The sequence below is a fragment of the Drosophila suzukii genome, chromosome 2L (genome assembly GCF_043229965.1).
Source record: "Drosophila suzukii chromosome 2L, CBGP_Dsuzu_IsoJpt1.0, whole genome shotgun sequence".
NCBI lineage: Eukaryota > Metazoa > Arthropoda > Insecta > Diptera > Drosophilidae > Drosophila > Drosophila suzukii.
Window position 1 is genome coordinate 20,061,593 of NC_092080.1, and position 15,076 is coordinate 20,076,668.

At 41.6% G+C, this 15,076-nt stretch overlaps 1 protein-coding gene across 9 annotated transcripts in view; it reads right to left on the reverse strand.

Moving 5' to 3' along the window:
• Positions 1–48: 48 nt before the first annotated feature.
• The window catches only part of spir (spire type actin nucleation factor), a 41,031-nt gene continuing 26,003 nt past the window's right edge, over positions 49–15,076 (reverse strand). Inside the window, exons 5-18 of one of the 9 annotated variants that reach the window (XM_065868913.2) lie at positions 13,892–14,009; positions 13,752–13,831; positions 11,155–11,184; positions 10,895–11,025; positions 10,323–10,434; positions 9,895–10,027; positions 4,914–4,987; positions 4,631–4,850; positions 3,353–3,439; positions 2,925–3,070; positions 2,155–2,493; positions 1,889–2,092; positions 1,515–1,828; positions 49–1,457 (exon numbers count right to left, since the gene is read on the reverse strand). In XM_065868913.2, the coding sequence (XP_065724985.2) occupies positions 1,238–1,457; positions 1,515–1,828; positions 1,889–2,092; positions 2,155–2,493; positions 2,925–3,070; positions 3,353–3,439; positions 4,631–4,850; positions 4,914–4,987; positions 9,895–10,027; positions 10,323–10,434; positions 10,895–11,025; positions 11,155–11,184; positions 13,752–13,831; positions 13,892–14,009 (2,208 nt within the window). In that variant the 3' untranslated portion in view covers positions 49–1,237. Of the gene's footprint in view, positions 1,458–1,514; positions 1,829–1,888; positions 2,093–2,154; positions 2,494–2,924; positions 3,071–3,352; positions 3,440–3,641; positions 3,968–4,630; positions 4,851–4,913; positions 4,988–6,338; positions 6,941–9,894; positions 10,028–10,062; positions 10,435–10,894; positions 11,026–11,154; positions 11,185–13,751; positions 13,835–13,891; positions 14,010–15,076 lie in introns of those variants that run through there. The other 8 variants (XM_065868912.2, XM_017086944.4, XM_065868915.2 and 5 more) reach the window with 8 other exon arrangements.

Here is a 15,076-nt window from a genome sequence, read left to right on the forward strand (position 1 = left end):
AACGGCAATTTTCCCAGCCTATTATAGGTCAAAATAAACTACTACCACTAGTATTATTTTTTTTTATTGCTGTTTTGTGTATTTTCGATCTCTTTGTGTGTTCGCGTGTACGTTAAATTATTGCAAATAAATTTTACTTAAAAGCATAAAATGTAATATTACAAGTACTTAAATGCATTTACAATTACGGAAAAGAAACAAAAATGTTCAAAAATTGTTTAGAAAAACTATAATAGCAGTTACAATTAGGCAATTTAATGATTTCGTTAGGGGTTTGCTTTGCATCATAAGCTTATACAACTAAATAGAGGTCGCTTACAAATTAGACGCACTTAGGGGAGAATTAAAACTAAACGAATTAACTAAATAGTTTGGTTTGCATTGCAACACCGACTAAAATTAAATTAGCTATCAAGTGGTTCTTGCGTTATACATTGACGTCGTAGTTAATGGGGGAACAAAACGAAAACTTCACAAGGTAAACAAAGATCTGCGCAAGCACAAAAGTTTCACAACATTTTCGATTAACTATCTTCGACAACCGAAATTCCTTCTCTGAACTGGGAGCTGTATAGCGAATATGGATGCATGTACTATCTACGATACTCTGCTCATGCTAAATCGAGAGCAGGAGCCGGGTTTACAACTAAGATCGAATATATGTGCACTTGATATACGCGGATACAAGAGTTATGATTATACATATGTACTTAATCAACATTTACGCATAAATTAAACAGTTATAAACAACGGCATCGTATTGCGATAATATAATGTATAGCGACGTGTAGGTTATCTCCTTTATAAATAGTATGTGGTGGGGTGCGCTCAAGCGGATCTCTCTGTAGCCGGCAGAAAATGTACAAAGCTTCAGCCAGGAATTCTCGGTATTCTCCATTGCTTATTCACTAGACTAACACGATTTACAAACGAGGCTCCTTGAGGCTCTATCCTTTAAGTGTACAACAGTCGATCTAATCCATGTATTTGTAAATAGCTAATTATCCAAGTGCGTATCGAAGGCCCTAAAACAGTTGCGTTGAGAATGAAAATTCAAAACTGCTCTGGAAATGTGGTCAGTAATCAAACAGTGTCCGTTGTCCGTTAATGAGTCAATCCAGGTCATGGGTCAATAAGAGTATGTATAGCGATATAGAGCCAAGTCAGTCGTTAGAACTCCATTGCAACCATCCTACGGTCTTCAAACGCACTGCAGTGTGATCCCATCCGATCCCGCCTACTTCCAGACGGGCGTCAGATCCAGGGTGAGATTCTGAATGGTGCGGTTCCGGGCGGAGCTGCGCTTCTGCTTCACGGAGCTGGTGATCTCGTTGACCAGTCCCTGGCAGTCGTTGCACACGGTCACCTGCTCGCCCCGCAGGTTCTCCTTCTGCTCCTGCGTCTGGGCCAGGTGGCTGCCGGAGGAGAAGAGGTTGAAGCCCATCGAGAAGCGGGATCTGAAGTGGAAATGGTATTAACTCAAATTCATGACTAAGACAGGTTGCAAAACCCACTTCCTCTCCAGCGTGCTGTTGTTGGAGAGCGGTCGATATGCTGGGCTGTGCACGGGCAGACTCCGCGGTCCCTCCATGCTCCTGGACATGGCGTTGTTGTAGTGCTGCTTCTGCTGCTGATGAACGCCCGAGGGTCGCATGGCCGCGGAGTAGGAGGCCGACATGGTCGCCTGGTCGTGCAGCGCCTCCACAGCCTGTCCAGTGGCGGCCGCTGAGGAGGCGGATGCTCCGGGTCCCACGCTGATGCCCGGCGTGCTCATGTTTGATCTTTGGTGCTTGGGTGATGATGGTGCACTGCCCACAGTGCTGCGAGTCTGGGGTACAAGAAGGTCATTACTCTGATGGTTAGGATCAAAGGTATCACAAAAGCTTACCTTTCGATCTGACTCGGAGCGCAGGAGACGCTCGATCAGCGACTTGGGGAACTGGTCATCCATGATGTTCCCCGTCGAGGACGAGTGCGCCTGCTGGGCGTGATGGGAGGGTGATGGGGTGCTCGAGCTGGCCGGACTGGACAGCAGCGATGGCGAGATCAGCACGAGGGGCACATTGCGGAAGTGCTCCGAGGGAATGCGCATCTGGGGGGAGACACAACATATATATATCTCTATAACAGGCAAACCCTAACCCTAGGACCCACCTTGGTGTAGCACTTGGCGCAGACGGTACGCTGGCACAGCTTGCACTGGATGCCCCAGGGACCGAAGAACGAGAAGCGCGTCCGCAGGCACAGGAAGCAGACGCGCCGCTTTTCAACATCCTCCTTGACGCGCACGTCCATCGGCAGGCCCTCCAGCTCCGCCTTGGTCATGACGGAACGGATGTGAACGATCTCCGCCAGCGTGACGGACAGGCGATCGTCCCCCCGTTCCATCCAGGTCTGCTTGTCCATGAAGGACTTGTTCCATGGCCCAAGCGAGGATGTTGAACTGGCCTCGTCTGGGGGATGGGTCTGGTTCGCAGGACTTCTCTTGGGGGTCTGCAAAGGATTAAAAAGAAGACATTTTTGAATATGATATAATAGAAATATAGGGATGGAAACATTGGAATATTTAGAATACTTAGGAGAATTCAACTCTTTTATTAAGTCGAAGGCAACACTTTAATGATTTTTGAAATAAGTACAGCTTTCTGTATTCAGAAGCCAGGGGTTTCTCTTTAATTTGAATGGCAGACATTTTAAATCCTATTTATTTAACAGAAATTGAGGTATCAAATCAACTGAAGCCATCTGTTCCATCTAGGAATATGTATTTTCGCTTAACCAAGGTCTTTTCTCTTTCATAGGGAACCATAAAAAGACGAGCATATTGAGGAGTAAATGAAAGCCCTGTCTCATCAAAGAGATGTGGGCTAGATTACAAAAGTTACGAGGACCCTCCTATTTTTATGCTGGGCAGAAGGACTCACCTCCTTGTTGACGTCGTCCGATTGACGCGACTCGGGCCGCGTGGGCGGCATGGAGTGCGTCTCGTCCAGGTTGCTCTGGCAGCCCACGATGGTGTGGCGGCGCAGGGAAGCCCTCCTCGACTCGCACTGAGTGGCCAGGTCGTAGGCTGTCAATGGAAGAGATGGAAAGACAGTCAGTCAGGGTCAACAGGGCGGATGGGTTATTTCCATATGCGACAGTGAAGGGGGTGGTGTTGGTGGGTAAAAGTGGAGAACGTTAAATGTCAGATGTTTATTTCAAAAGCAAGCTGGGTATATAAATGGGTGTGTGTGTGTGGTATATGCTTTCATGGCTGACATCTAGGTGCAATTTCGAGATCCAATATGGGGGACAATCATGCAAAATGGCAATGCATCATGTTTTCTTGGTTTTCTTATCAAATATTTACATTCCAGGGCCGTGTCGTAGAACCTGTGGTACTCGTCCTCCGTGAAGGAAGGCTCCTCTGGAGGCGCCGCCTGTCTGGCTGGATCCACTGATCGGGTTTTATTTTCGTTTCAGGCAGCAGTTCATTTTGTTCGTTTTTTACATTTATTTTTTATTTTTGTAAGCGTAATAATTTTTGGCAAAAGTGAAAATACATTATTTTTATACGAGTAATGGCAACCAAGAAATTGAGTTAGTACCAAAGGAAAAGCTACTACGGGTGTACCAAACAAAATAATACTAAGGGCAAATTACAGTTGACTTTCTTTTATTTCTACATTTACTTAGGTGTTTTCTTTTTTACAAAATATTTCGAGATTATTTGTTGTATATTTGTGTTGCTCATTGTGTGTGCTTGAGTGCCTCCTTAACCGATTGCCAATTTTTAATAGTGGTTTGTTAATCTGCCCACACCAAATTTTTTTGGAAATTTGCTTTCTTTTTTTTCTTGGTGCGATTTTTTGGTAACTATTCTTTCACTCGATTTTGTTAGGGCTTTGCTTGCGTCATACAAAATCATAAAAATTAATAAATCGTTATAAGTTAGCATTGAGTTCACAGAAAAACGATCAAATACCTTGGCAAAATTAAGTTTGTGTTTATTTTTTGGTTTTTGTGGAAGGAAAGGAAAAGTAAGAAATAAAAATAATATAAATTATAATGATAAGAACTAAAACCATATTACAGACAGTGAGTTGAACTATTACAAGGCAATTTGTGAAATGACAAACGTTAAGAATACCATTTCATTTGTCCTGTGGTTTTTCAACTTTCTGTCTGCAATTCAAAACCGAAATATGTATATGTATAAAGAAAGACTTAGGGCAATGGCTTGGCCATGGCTTTTAGGCTAGAGCACAAAGTAAACCGGTTTTAACTTAAAGATAATATATGTTTTATAGAGCACAAGTTAAGTAAACAATATGGAGTGGTTGATTAATTAAAGGACGAGTAAGATCATTAATAATTTGGAGAAAGATTTACAAAACATTTCTGAAGTGGCAGGAATCATGTAAGATTTCTTAAAATATATGCACTATAAGAATTACCAAACCGAAACCTTAAACTTAGGTTCTTAGCCAAGTTAGTTCCCCAACCAATATCTTCTCAAATTACAATAAAATCGAAACCGCTCTAATACTTTGTGCTCCAGAGCTGTGTGCTCCCAAAGCGCCCGAGTGGGTTATAGATAGACGTAAACAAATACATTGCGTAATCTCCGGTAGAATCGGATACTCACTTGTGCGTCGGGGCCGCATCAGCGACGCCGTCTCCCGGCAATCTTGTCGTGCCTGGCTGGGCACCATGTAGCCACCAAATGGATATGGCGGCATCTTGGGCTGCGAGCAGCGGTGCATCTCGGCCAGATGTGGATGATGGTGGTGCTGCTGGTGGTGGTGGGTGGCCGCTGTGGAGTGGGTGCTGCTGATGCTGGACTCATCGTAGAAGAGATCTTCGTCCTGGGGAATATCACGAAAGTAAATAGAGTTTCCTTTAGGCTTATTGAGCGGCTTCGAACTCACCTGGAACTTGGAGAAATCCACTTTGATGAGCCGCTGTCTGGATCGTGACAGCGTGGAGTTTGCACTTGGAAGCACTGCAAGAAAAACAGATCGGAGCAACAATAAGTCCTCGATTTCTCAGGCGAAAGTGGTGGGAAAAAAGCGCTGGATTGGATTATCTAATGAATATCATTGGGCAATGGAGCAGGCATATCTGGATAACTCGTAATGAAACTGGATTTTCCAGCCCTTTCTGCCCGCTCATTGCGCAATTAGAGGTGACATGTCTGGGTTCTTCGGTCTTCCAGCGAAGTCAAAAGTCGTCATTGTTTTCTTTTGTTTTTTAGTTGGCCGCTCCATGAAAGCCGTTAAGCCCAACGCACTTAATGGTTCTACTTGTGAAACCAACTCCGCTTGTGCAACGCCTGGGAACTCGAATCTGCAGCGGAAGAGCTCGCTTCGCCTCTGTGCAACCCAAAGATAGTTTATGGGTTTACGAGCTCTGTAATGACTACTACGTGATCCGGCTAACTACTGACCATTGACCACCGACTACTGACCACCTAGAGCTAGACATTTACAACCAACTGAAACCTTTTGCCTGGGGCAAACACGAACGACTCTATTGATCTACTTTGCCATTGAAAAATATCTTCTAGATACGGAGGCAATATATCAGATTCTTATCTTCTAAAATGTCGTGTTCTAAAAAACAATGTTCTTATACTGTTCTTATCCAAAAAAGAATAAGCAAAACAAAAATTATAATGCCATATGACCAAAAAATGTTGTAATTAAACATATCTATATTTTAAAATGGTAAATTGTTTTAAAATTATTTTCAACGTCTTAAATATATATATTTAAATTAACCCATTTGTTACTTCAATGTTTCTACAAGGTTATTTTAAACATCTATATATACTATAGATATCATATTTATAGTCCTCCTAATAACCAAAGAAAAGTTTTGACCTCGCACTTTTGATATACCTTTACCATATGTTTGTCACCTCTTTAATTTGTTGGTTTTTTCCCCTTGACTTCGACTTAAAATCGAAGTAAAGAAATAAAACCTTTAAAAGTGTAGTCTTCCAATGCTGGCTGGCAACAAAGAGTATTCAACCTTCGTCACATGAACAATTCTTTCTTGGGCTTTATTTCTTCATGCCTCTAATGACTGGAGCTTAAAACCGAAGTCATAATATGACGGCAATTACCGGATCACTGCAGTTGCCTCGGAGTAGCTCCTTGAGCACAAAACACTGCCTTGGGGAAGTCTACGAGACCCTACTCCCAACTCCCAGCTGCCCCCAACCCCACCACCCACTTTGCACTTTAGGGCAGACCTCAAAAATCGAAACCAGGTCAAATCGGAGCACATTCAACAATGGGAAATCGCTTTTGTGTACTTTTCGAGGGGGGTCTGGAGATGCTGGTGACTACCTTTTGATGACTTGACGGCCTGTCGTGGCTTGGGTGTTGGCGGATTATTGGAGGACGATGCTCTCGGCGCCGCCCGAGGCGTTGGCTGCGGCTGGTCCAGATCCTGGCCAGGATGGGAGCCCGCATTTGGATTGTGAGTGGAAGTGGCAGTGGCCTGGCTGGACTCGCCATCGGAGCCGCAGTACAGTGAGGCATCGCTGCCAATGTCCACCAGATCCGACTCGCGCGGCATGTGATGCGACCGGAAGACAGAGGCCGCCGTGGAGCGTTTCGCTGGCCGGGCGTCCATGGGTTAAGCCTGGCACATTTCCTTTCCCTTGGCTTTTCACTTTTCGGTTTTCTCACACGGTTGCATGGAGGCTATCGATCCGAGTCCGGAAAAAAGGGAAGCCAACCCTCGGAGTCGCACTTTTCTCTCTTTTCGGAGAGGGTTGATAAGCTCTGGTCAGGCCTGGCCCGGCTGCCCCATTAAATGCGTTTAGACTTGCAGTCCGAATACTTGATGTCACATTTAGGGTACTTGTTTATTTTACTGAATAGCCATCGCTTTCGTTTTCTAATTTCACTTGGCCCACAGAGTAACAATTGTAAACTGAAGAGCCGACGACGACGACAGACGAGGCGTCTCCAGCGAAGCTCAACACGGAACTGAGAAATGTGGCAGCTGTCAACTCGAGTTTCCCCACTTTTCAACTCAATCTGCGCATGCGCCGCTCGCGGAGAGAGCGCCAATGTTTTGTTTTGACATTTAACAGTCGAAAAGTTGTTTGGCCGTCGACGCTGTTGTTGTTGCGTGGGTGATTTATACGTCATCGTTGGGTGGTGACGTAGGCAAGAGACAACAAGGACCCAACCGCAAAACATGTGATGAGTAAGCGCGTAGCGGTCCCCGAGGACATGGCAATTAAAGTTTCAAGAGTGAAGAAGTTATAGAAAGTCGAGGTCGGTTCAGGGGTCAAGACTACAAATATCTTAATATGCACAGCATGTCATAAAGGAAATTGTTTACTTTAAATTTTCTTGAGAGAAAATATATCTTTTTCAGTAAGCTCCTATAAGTATGCTTCGAAATTCCCCATATGTATGGATTTTCGCCTTAAAGTTAGGCTATACAAATTTGTAAGGTGTAAAATGTAAGGTAAAACTACATCACTCAATGATATCAATCACTGTGGACGGCAGTCCACGTAGTGACGAAGCACACCAAGACTAGAGACTAGAGACTAGAGACTAGACATCTAGTGTGATGGTCCGAGCGTATTGAGTAACTTAAAACTTAAAGGATTGCATACCAAGACTTTAATAAAATTAGTTGGGTTGTGAGAAAGAGCCGTAAAAGTGTAAAAGTAACAATTTAGAAAATTTGATATATTTTGGCCGTAGGGAACAAAAACCCAGGTTAAAAAGTAAAGTTGTTTTCCTACTGAAAATACGCCCCGAATGACACCTAATTTGTTAGTATACACAAAACAAAATTTTGGGGGACTTCAAAATGAAAATTTTATTTGGTTTTTTGAAATTTTTATATGATTTTAAAGAGCTTAACATGAGAAACCACTACTGAAAAACCCCGTTAGTTTGGCGGGAACCAGCTATAAATAATAAAAAAAGGTTGTACAACCGTAACTTGTCTTTGAAAAATTGTTATACATTCGACTAAATAAATACACTTTCTAAAATGTTCTTATTCGGCATGATTCAGCAAAGTATTGGAGCTTCATGCCGATAGAGGGATTTTCTATTGCAGTGTTCCGAATTTTAATAATTTCAGAAAGTGTATTTTTTAGAATGTATAATAATTTTTTGACACAAAATTGTATAATGCGTTAAAAAAAAGTTACAATAGTGTTACAAGATTGAAGGTTCTGATCTAACACTATTGAAATAAAAAAATATGTATTACATCTGTTTCCGATCGTAATTATTTATGTTGCATATTTTTTACTCCCATTTCCCAATGCATCTAAATCTTAAAATTGATCAGGTTATAAATAGTTACAAAATTTTATATTTAACCACCACTTGCAATATTGGAAATAACCCAAAACCAAGAGAAGCTAAACAAGATTCCCAGCCGAAAAGAAAACCCAAATAGACAACAATGGCCAACTTCGTCGGAGGTGAGGTTGTCGTGCTTGGTTTTTCTTGGATTTTCTTGGCTTAAATGTGGTTGGTATTATTTCTGTTGTTGCAGTTGTCGTTGTTGTCGTCGCGTTGTCGCTATCTTTGTGTGTCACAATTTTGCACGCTTCCTCCAACAGAGCGGATTGGGGATTTCAATTTTCGATTCGGGATGGGGATTGCACAGGAAACAATGTAGTGTTATGAACAATATAGTATCTTAGTGATACAAAATATTGGGATACATATTCTTTCAGATTGAATAGTTCTTGTAAACAGTTTTTGGTCAGATTTAACTAATCATCACATCTTGTGATTTTTATAAAGAATTAAAACATACTTTTTGATCAATTTTTTCACAGTGCTGGGATTGGAAAATGTTGCCGTTTTTGATCTATGTTGGCATGCGCGCTGCGCCCGGCAAACACATACAAACAACAAACAGCAAACGGCAAACAAACAAACACGGCAGAGAAAGAGAAGGACGGACGGACGGACAATGGGCTCCCCCAGCGACAAGTGCAGTGAAAAGTCTTGCCAGTAACTAGTTTTCCCCAGTACTCCTCCAGCACTCCTCTATATTTCTCGGCGGCAGGAGACATCGGCTGTCTATATAAGCACACACATGTGCGACAACAATTTATGGGCGGCTGGCGTTCAAAATTTGGAATCGACGATGACAACACAACGAACCCAGAGACCAGGACACAAACGATGGACGCCCGCAAAAGATTAGAGGCGGCATCTATTTTTGGCAGGCACTGTGCAAAATCCATGAGTTTCCCCTTGACAATGGGCTTGGCCTTTGGAAGGATAGGTCAGTGAGAGTGGCGCCCATTAGATCATTAGATAGGAATAGGAGTATGATGTTCATTATTTGTTTTTAAAGAAAACCTTTTCCATGAACATCATGATATCACATGGATTATCACTTAAATAAATATAAAACTAATTTTTTGGTCTTGACGATCGCGAAGGTATTATTTTTATAAAACATTAAAAGAAATGTCTATATTGTGAGTGTTTAAAACAAAAATTATAGTTATAGATTTTTTTTCCAAAATTGCCATTAGTTATGGCTCAAAATCGTCAGTTATGTTTAAGAATGTACACAGAGAAAATTATGACGTTCTCAAATTGAGTATTTGTATTCTCAATTTAAGGATGTACTTAACTTAAGAACAACATTTCGGGAAAAACTCATACTCATACTGGGGACTCATATTGAGAAAAGTTTAACTCATTTTAAGAAAAAAAGACTTGAATTGATCAGAAAATGTTCTATTTAAGGAAATGCGCCCTTCAATTTCCAACTTGAGAATAAATATTCTCATATTGAGAACCGAAAAACTCATAAAGAAATTCTCATAATAATTTATAGATTTCTCCTCTTAAATTAGTTCATATATGAATGGAAAAGGTATTGAACACTTACTTCTTTGCCTCAGGGTCGGCGCCTCCGGGGGCGTGATCTGCTTGAGCTCCTTGCCCTTCCGAATGGACTCCATCAGCTGCTCCCGCGGAGATGGTTCGCAAATGCGCGGCGGCCCCAATTGGCGTTCGCTGGCCTGGTGGATCCGAGAAGTACAGATACAGAAACGTGTAGTAAACTAATAATTTTTATTTAAAAGGAGAACAACAATCGAATTTTTTCTTCGGTACAAAAAAAGGTCAAGCGATCAAGACAAATAAAATGGAATCGGCAGGAAGGAAAGCCACCAGATCAATATTTCACACTCTGCAAGCGGCAAATGGGGATTTTGATGATGGGGGATTGCAGTTGGAACTGAGGGTGCTTTTGAGACTGGCGGTGCGGATGGATTTGGAATTTGTTGTGGCAGTGGGATTGGGGGCTTTACACACCTTCTTCAGCGGCGGCCGTGACCTGATGAACTCCAAGATCATGGCGTGGGCATCTTTCTTGACGCGCGGCGGAATATCGCCGTTCACCATCACCTTGCGCAATTGATACTTTCTGTGAAGAGAAATTTTGGATTAGATGCGTTTTCTGATTGGGCATTGTATTGGCTTACAAATGGGTTATGGTTACCATACAGGTCACACAAAAATATATTTTTAAAACATTTAAGCCAGAGATAAACCATATGAGGTCTTATAATATTTAATATATCTATATATTTTTGAAAATAAAATAAAAATTTAACAAGCAAATATCCGAAATAATTAAAAGGTAATCAATGTTAGTGGCATGTTAACTATTCAAATATCATATAACTATTGTTACCACAATAATCATTAAATAAAACAAACAAAATAAATGGAAACTCGACTTGTAACCATAATAAATGAATTATAGTAGTAATGACAACAATTAAAGTCTGAGTTATTTATTGGTTACTTTCATTTCGTTTTTCCATGGTGGCTTGCTATATTTTTATTGGATAATACAATAAGTCAATCAAATATACACTCACTTGGCTCTAATGTCGCCCATGAGTATTTCGTAGGGCGTCAGCTCGTATTCGATGGGTGTGCGTTCGTGGTTGCTCTTCTTCAGGCGCACTCCCCTTCGCAGTTCGTCGATCACCTGCACCCAGAAGCGTGCCTGTGGATTCGGAAAGGTGTGGTTAATCAATAGATACCAGATCGATATCTGGGACGGATCGGTGGAGGTATAGGGAAACACGACAAACACAAACAAAATAGAGAACATGCAGTGGAACCATGGACCTACTTGCAGTGCCCTCCACAGCTGCAGTTCGTGCTGGAGACAGGAAGAAGAAAAAGAAACACAGAGTGAGAGGCGCATTTCACTTTTGCAATTATTTTCATTTAATTAGCCAATAATTTAGACTCCCGCTGCGAGGGGGCCAATCCATCGGCATGACAAGTTAACTGTGCGTATGAGTAATGTGTGTTGAATGCTGCGCGACGGCAGGAAGACTATTTAGCACACAATGGGGCTTAATATGTAACAGTGATCCGCAATTTCACTTTCCATTCGCCACCGTCTTCCTGTTCGCCGTCGATTGGTGGCCATGCATTTTGAGACACCTCATTAAACATGCAAAACGGCCGAGGAAGGTGGAGTGTACATATGTACACATCTTGGGTCCGATTTCAGCTAAAGGCATCAATGGCGGCACATGTTTTGACACCATGTTGCACATGTATGTAAAAGATGCAGCGCCACGCTTCAATTACGCTGGCAACAGCAACATTAGACACAGCAGCAACATCAACTCGCAGCAGCAGCAACATCAGCCCACCTTTGAGTGGCAGCAGCTTCCGCAAGCGCTGGGATGTATCTGCTGCTTTTGAAATACATTTGCCCATGTGCGTACAACATTGGTATCATCTGGATACAGAAATTAGCATAGCAAGTCATCATCATCAGAGGCAACTAAGCGAAACACAGACTCAATGTCTGCCGAAAAAGAAAGATTTCCTCGGAAAACCTTTTTTGCCCGCAGAAAAACACGTCCAAAGGCATTAAGAAAATGTACAAACAGAAAATAAGACAGAACCAAGCTAAATTTCCGCAATTCCAGCATAATAATAGCCAAGCAAAAACAATGTAAATTCAGTCAAAAAGTGTTTTAACAATCGGTTTGCTGTGTGACATTCTGAAGGCTGTTGTCTTCCAAGAAAACACGATAAAACGCTGACTAAAGACACACTTCTTGCACTTTGACAGTAGTAAAGGAACAAGAAGAAATAAAAGAAAAACGCTCCCTATAAACAATAGACCAAACAAAGGCAGGGAGGTCTTATCGAAGAACTAGAAAATGATAAGACGGCATTTAATCAACCCTCTACAATGGGCTGAAATTACGTTTCGCAATGCCAACAAAATAAACACACTCGACTCGTTACCAGGTCTTCTTTGCACATATGATATATGGTATATGGCTGGCCAATTAATTGGCCAATTCCACGGCTGCACCCTCTTTTTAATCCCCCTTCTTTCGGCACATGCAAATTCACGGGTGTAAAACGAAAAATATTTATGGTCTATTTCATTATCTGATTTCATTTGTACTGTATTCCAGTATAAGCTAATATTATGGCACAATGATGTGTCGTCTATTCCACACGCAAGGGTTTCTTATTTTTGCGTTTTTTCTTCGGACATGCAAAGATTGGCAGTGAGGCGAGGAAAAGCCAAACCCAACTATAGAAGCATTAAATAAAAATAGATGTACAGTGGATCTGCAATTTTAGGGATCTTTATATAAATACAATCCAATAAATGATATAGCTTACTTTAATTGTTTTTATGATTACTGCGTAAACTTTAAATAAAAACATTTTTATGAGAGTCTATTGACTGCCGAAAACAAAGAAAAACTTGATTAAATTTAGGCAATTAGCAGTTTATATAAATGAAGTAAGTCGAGGAATTGTGGTTAATATTTCCAGCCTGCAAATTAGCAACTGAAATAATATTGAACATGTGAATTTTAATCAAATTTTCAAATGCAATTTCCTGACAGATCATATTGCAAATTAAAAGCTGTTTGTTATCACAAACCGTAATATTTAAATCGGTTCTGTACAATTTGTTGAGACATGCAAATATATCAAAAAACCCCATAAAAATGTATATTTCCACCTTATCAACCTTTTTAGGACAAACTTCGCCAACTGTTCTTCGACAGTTTCAGGTTTCCATCTGATTGAAAATATCAAACACACCTCGAACGGTAAAACCAACTATAGTATAACTTTTCACGGCAGAAAAACAAAAAGTCAAGAAAAAATAGAAACAAAAACAAGAGCGAATTTTGGTTTGCGTGTCTGGCCAATTTGCGTGTGTGTCTCAATGAGTTTCGGAGGTTGGATGACGGCGATATGGCGGCCCGATGTGATGATGGCAAACTCCTGTGACGGCCTCGACATATTCACCAAAGGTCACACCAAACGCCGAAAAATATATAGATGATATATGCGGCCATTAAAATACCTCGCGAAAAATATATACAAGTATGTGGAGCGGCGTTGAACTCATTAGGATGATGGCCAAAATGGAGGCGACCACCGCGGGCCAATTATTGAAATTAAAAGTGAATTTCATTTGGCAATGCATGAAATAGTTCACTTTTTTATTCCAACCCCGAGCGGAAAACCCCGCCGCAAAATGCTCGTGATCTCTGCGATAATGATTATGATGATGATGGCTTATGGCATATGTTTTGGGTTCGAAGAGGTGCGCCAAACAAATCGTGAGTTGCCGTCACTATAGCCACTGTAGGCCATTAGTGGAGCACCATTGCATAACTAGTAGGTTTCTTGGGGTTTTGGTGGATGGGGACTCTTGAAGAATCTTACCCAGTCGTTGAAGCCCAGCTTCGCCAGTTCTTGTTGCGTGGTGGTCGAAGTTTCCGAGGCCTTGATCAGCTTCTCGGCACCTGCTATTTGAGGTTATTAATTAATTAACAGTCTGTCTCGTGGTCTAATGGAGTACTTACCATTGTTCAGGACCTGCTGCAGAAAAACTCGGAGCTCGATGGTCTCCGTCACGAGAGCTCTGCAAACAGCTTTGTAGTGATTCTCTGGCAGGGTGGTTTTTATGTGATTTCTGCAGGTCTATAAAGGGGAATCGGGTTATCAAATATACATATTTAATGAAATATTTACTTCATAAAGAAACCAATGCAAAAACCATTTCCTTAAGAGGAATCGAAAGACTATTTAACCATTTGCATAATTGTGCATGTGAGAAGTAACCTATTTATTTTGATTTCCCAAGAAAACCGCATCATAATAATCACGATACCTTTTCTGCGGTTACCCATGGAGCACTCTTTTTCAAAACTTCTTCCCCAAATTCTGGGAATAACCTGAAGATTACATTTATCTACGGATATCCCGCATTCATAAATTCTACGTACCAAAAGCTAATTACGTTTCACGCCTTTGGCAATTTCCTTTCACTTCTTATTACGATAATCATATCGCGTATATAGACCAACTCAATTTGCTCCGCCAAAACAAATCTTATCTAACCGTACAAACACAGACATTGGAAAATGCAAATGTATCTTTATTAGTTGCAGATACTTTTCCACTTTTCGTTGGTGTGCTAGAAAAGTCAGGCAGGTGGAAAAAAGAAGAGTAAGCTGGGGTCCACTGGTGCCCACTGTTGCCTGACAGCAATGTGTCAATTCTATAAAGTGGCTCATTAGAGAAGAACCACCCAACCCCGCCCGTTTCGGGGGCATTCAAACAGAACCAAAGACTGTGGCTCAATCAGCAACGGTGTGAGGTTGGTGTTTATCACACGCCCCACTGCCAAATCGGGGATCCTCCAGTGGATCGAATGGGTTGGCAGATGAGGCACATGCACTGGCTGCCGGAAAATACAGGAAAATGCAGGAAAATTCCCAATGCGCAATCAAGTGCAGCGGCAAGGCGGTTTCAGATTCAGATTTCTGATTTACAGATCTGCGGCTGATTTCCTACGATTACGAAAGCGTTTGGTTTTATGGTTATTTCGGTTATTTAATATCGGTGCAATCGAGCCGCAATTGAAATTGTTTTCCAGTCGGCCGGGCATCGTAATCCAAGTATCTGACTAGAACCCGGACTGAATCTGGCTTGTTTGCGGTTAACCGCGATACAGATACGCGCACAACAAGTATCTGCCAGATACT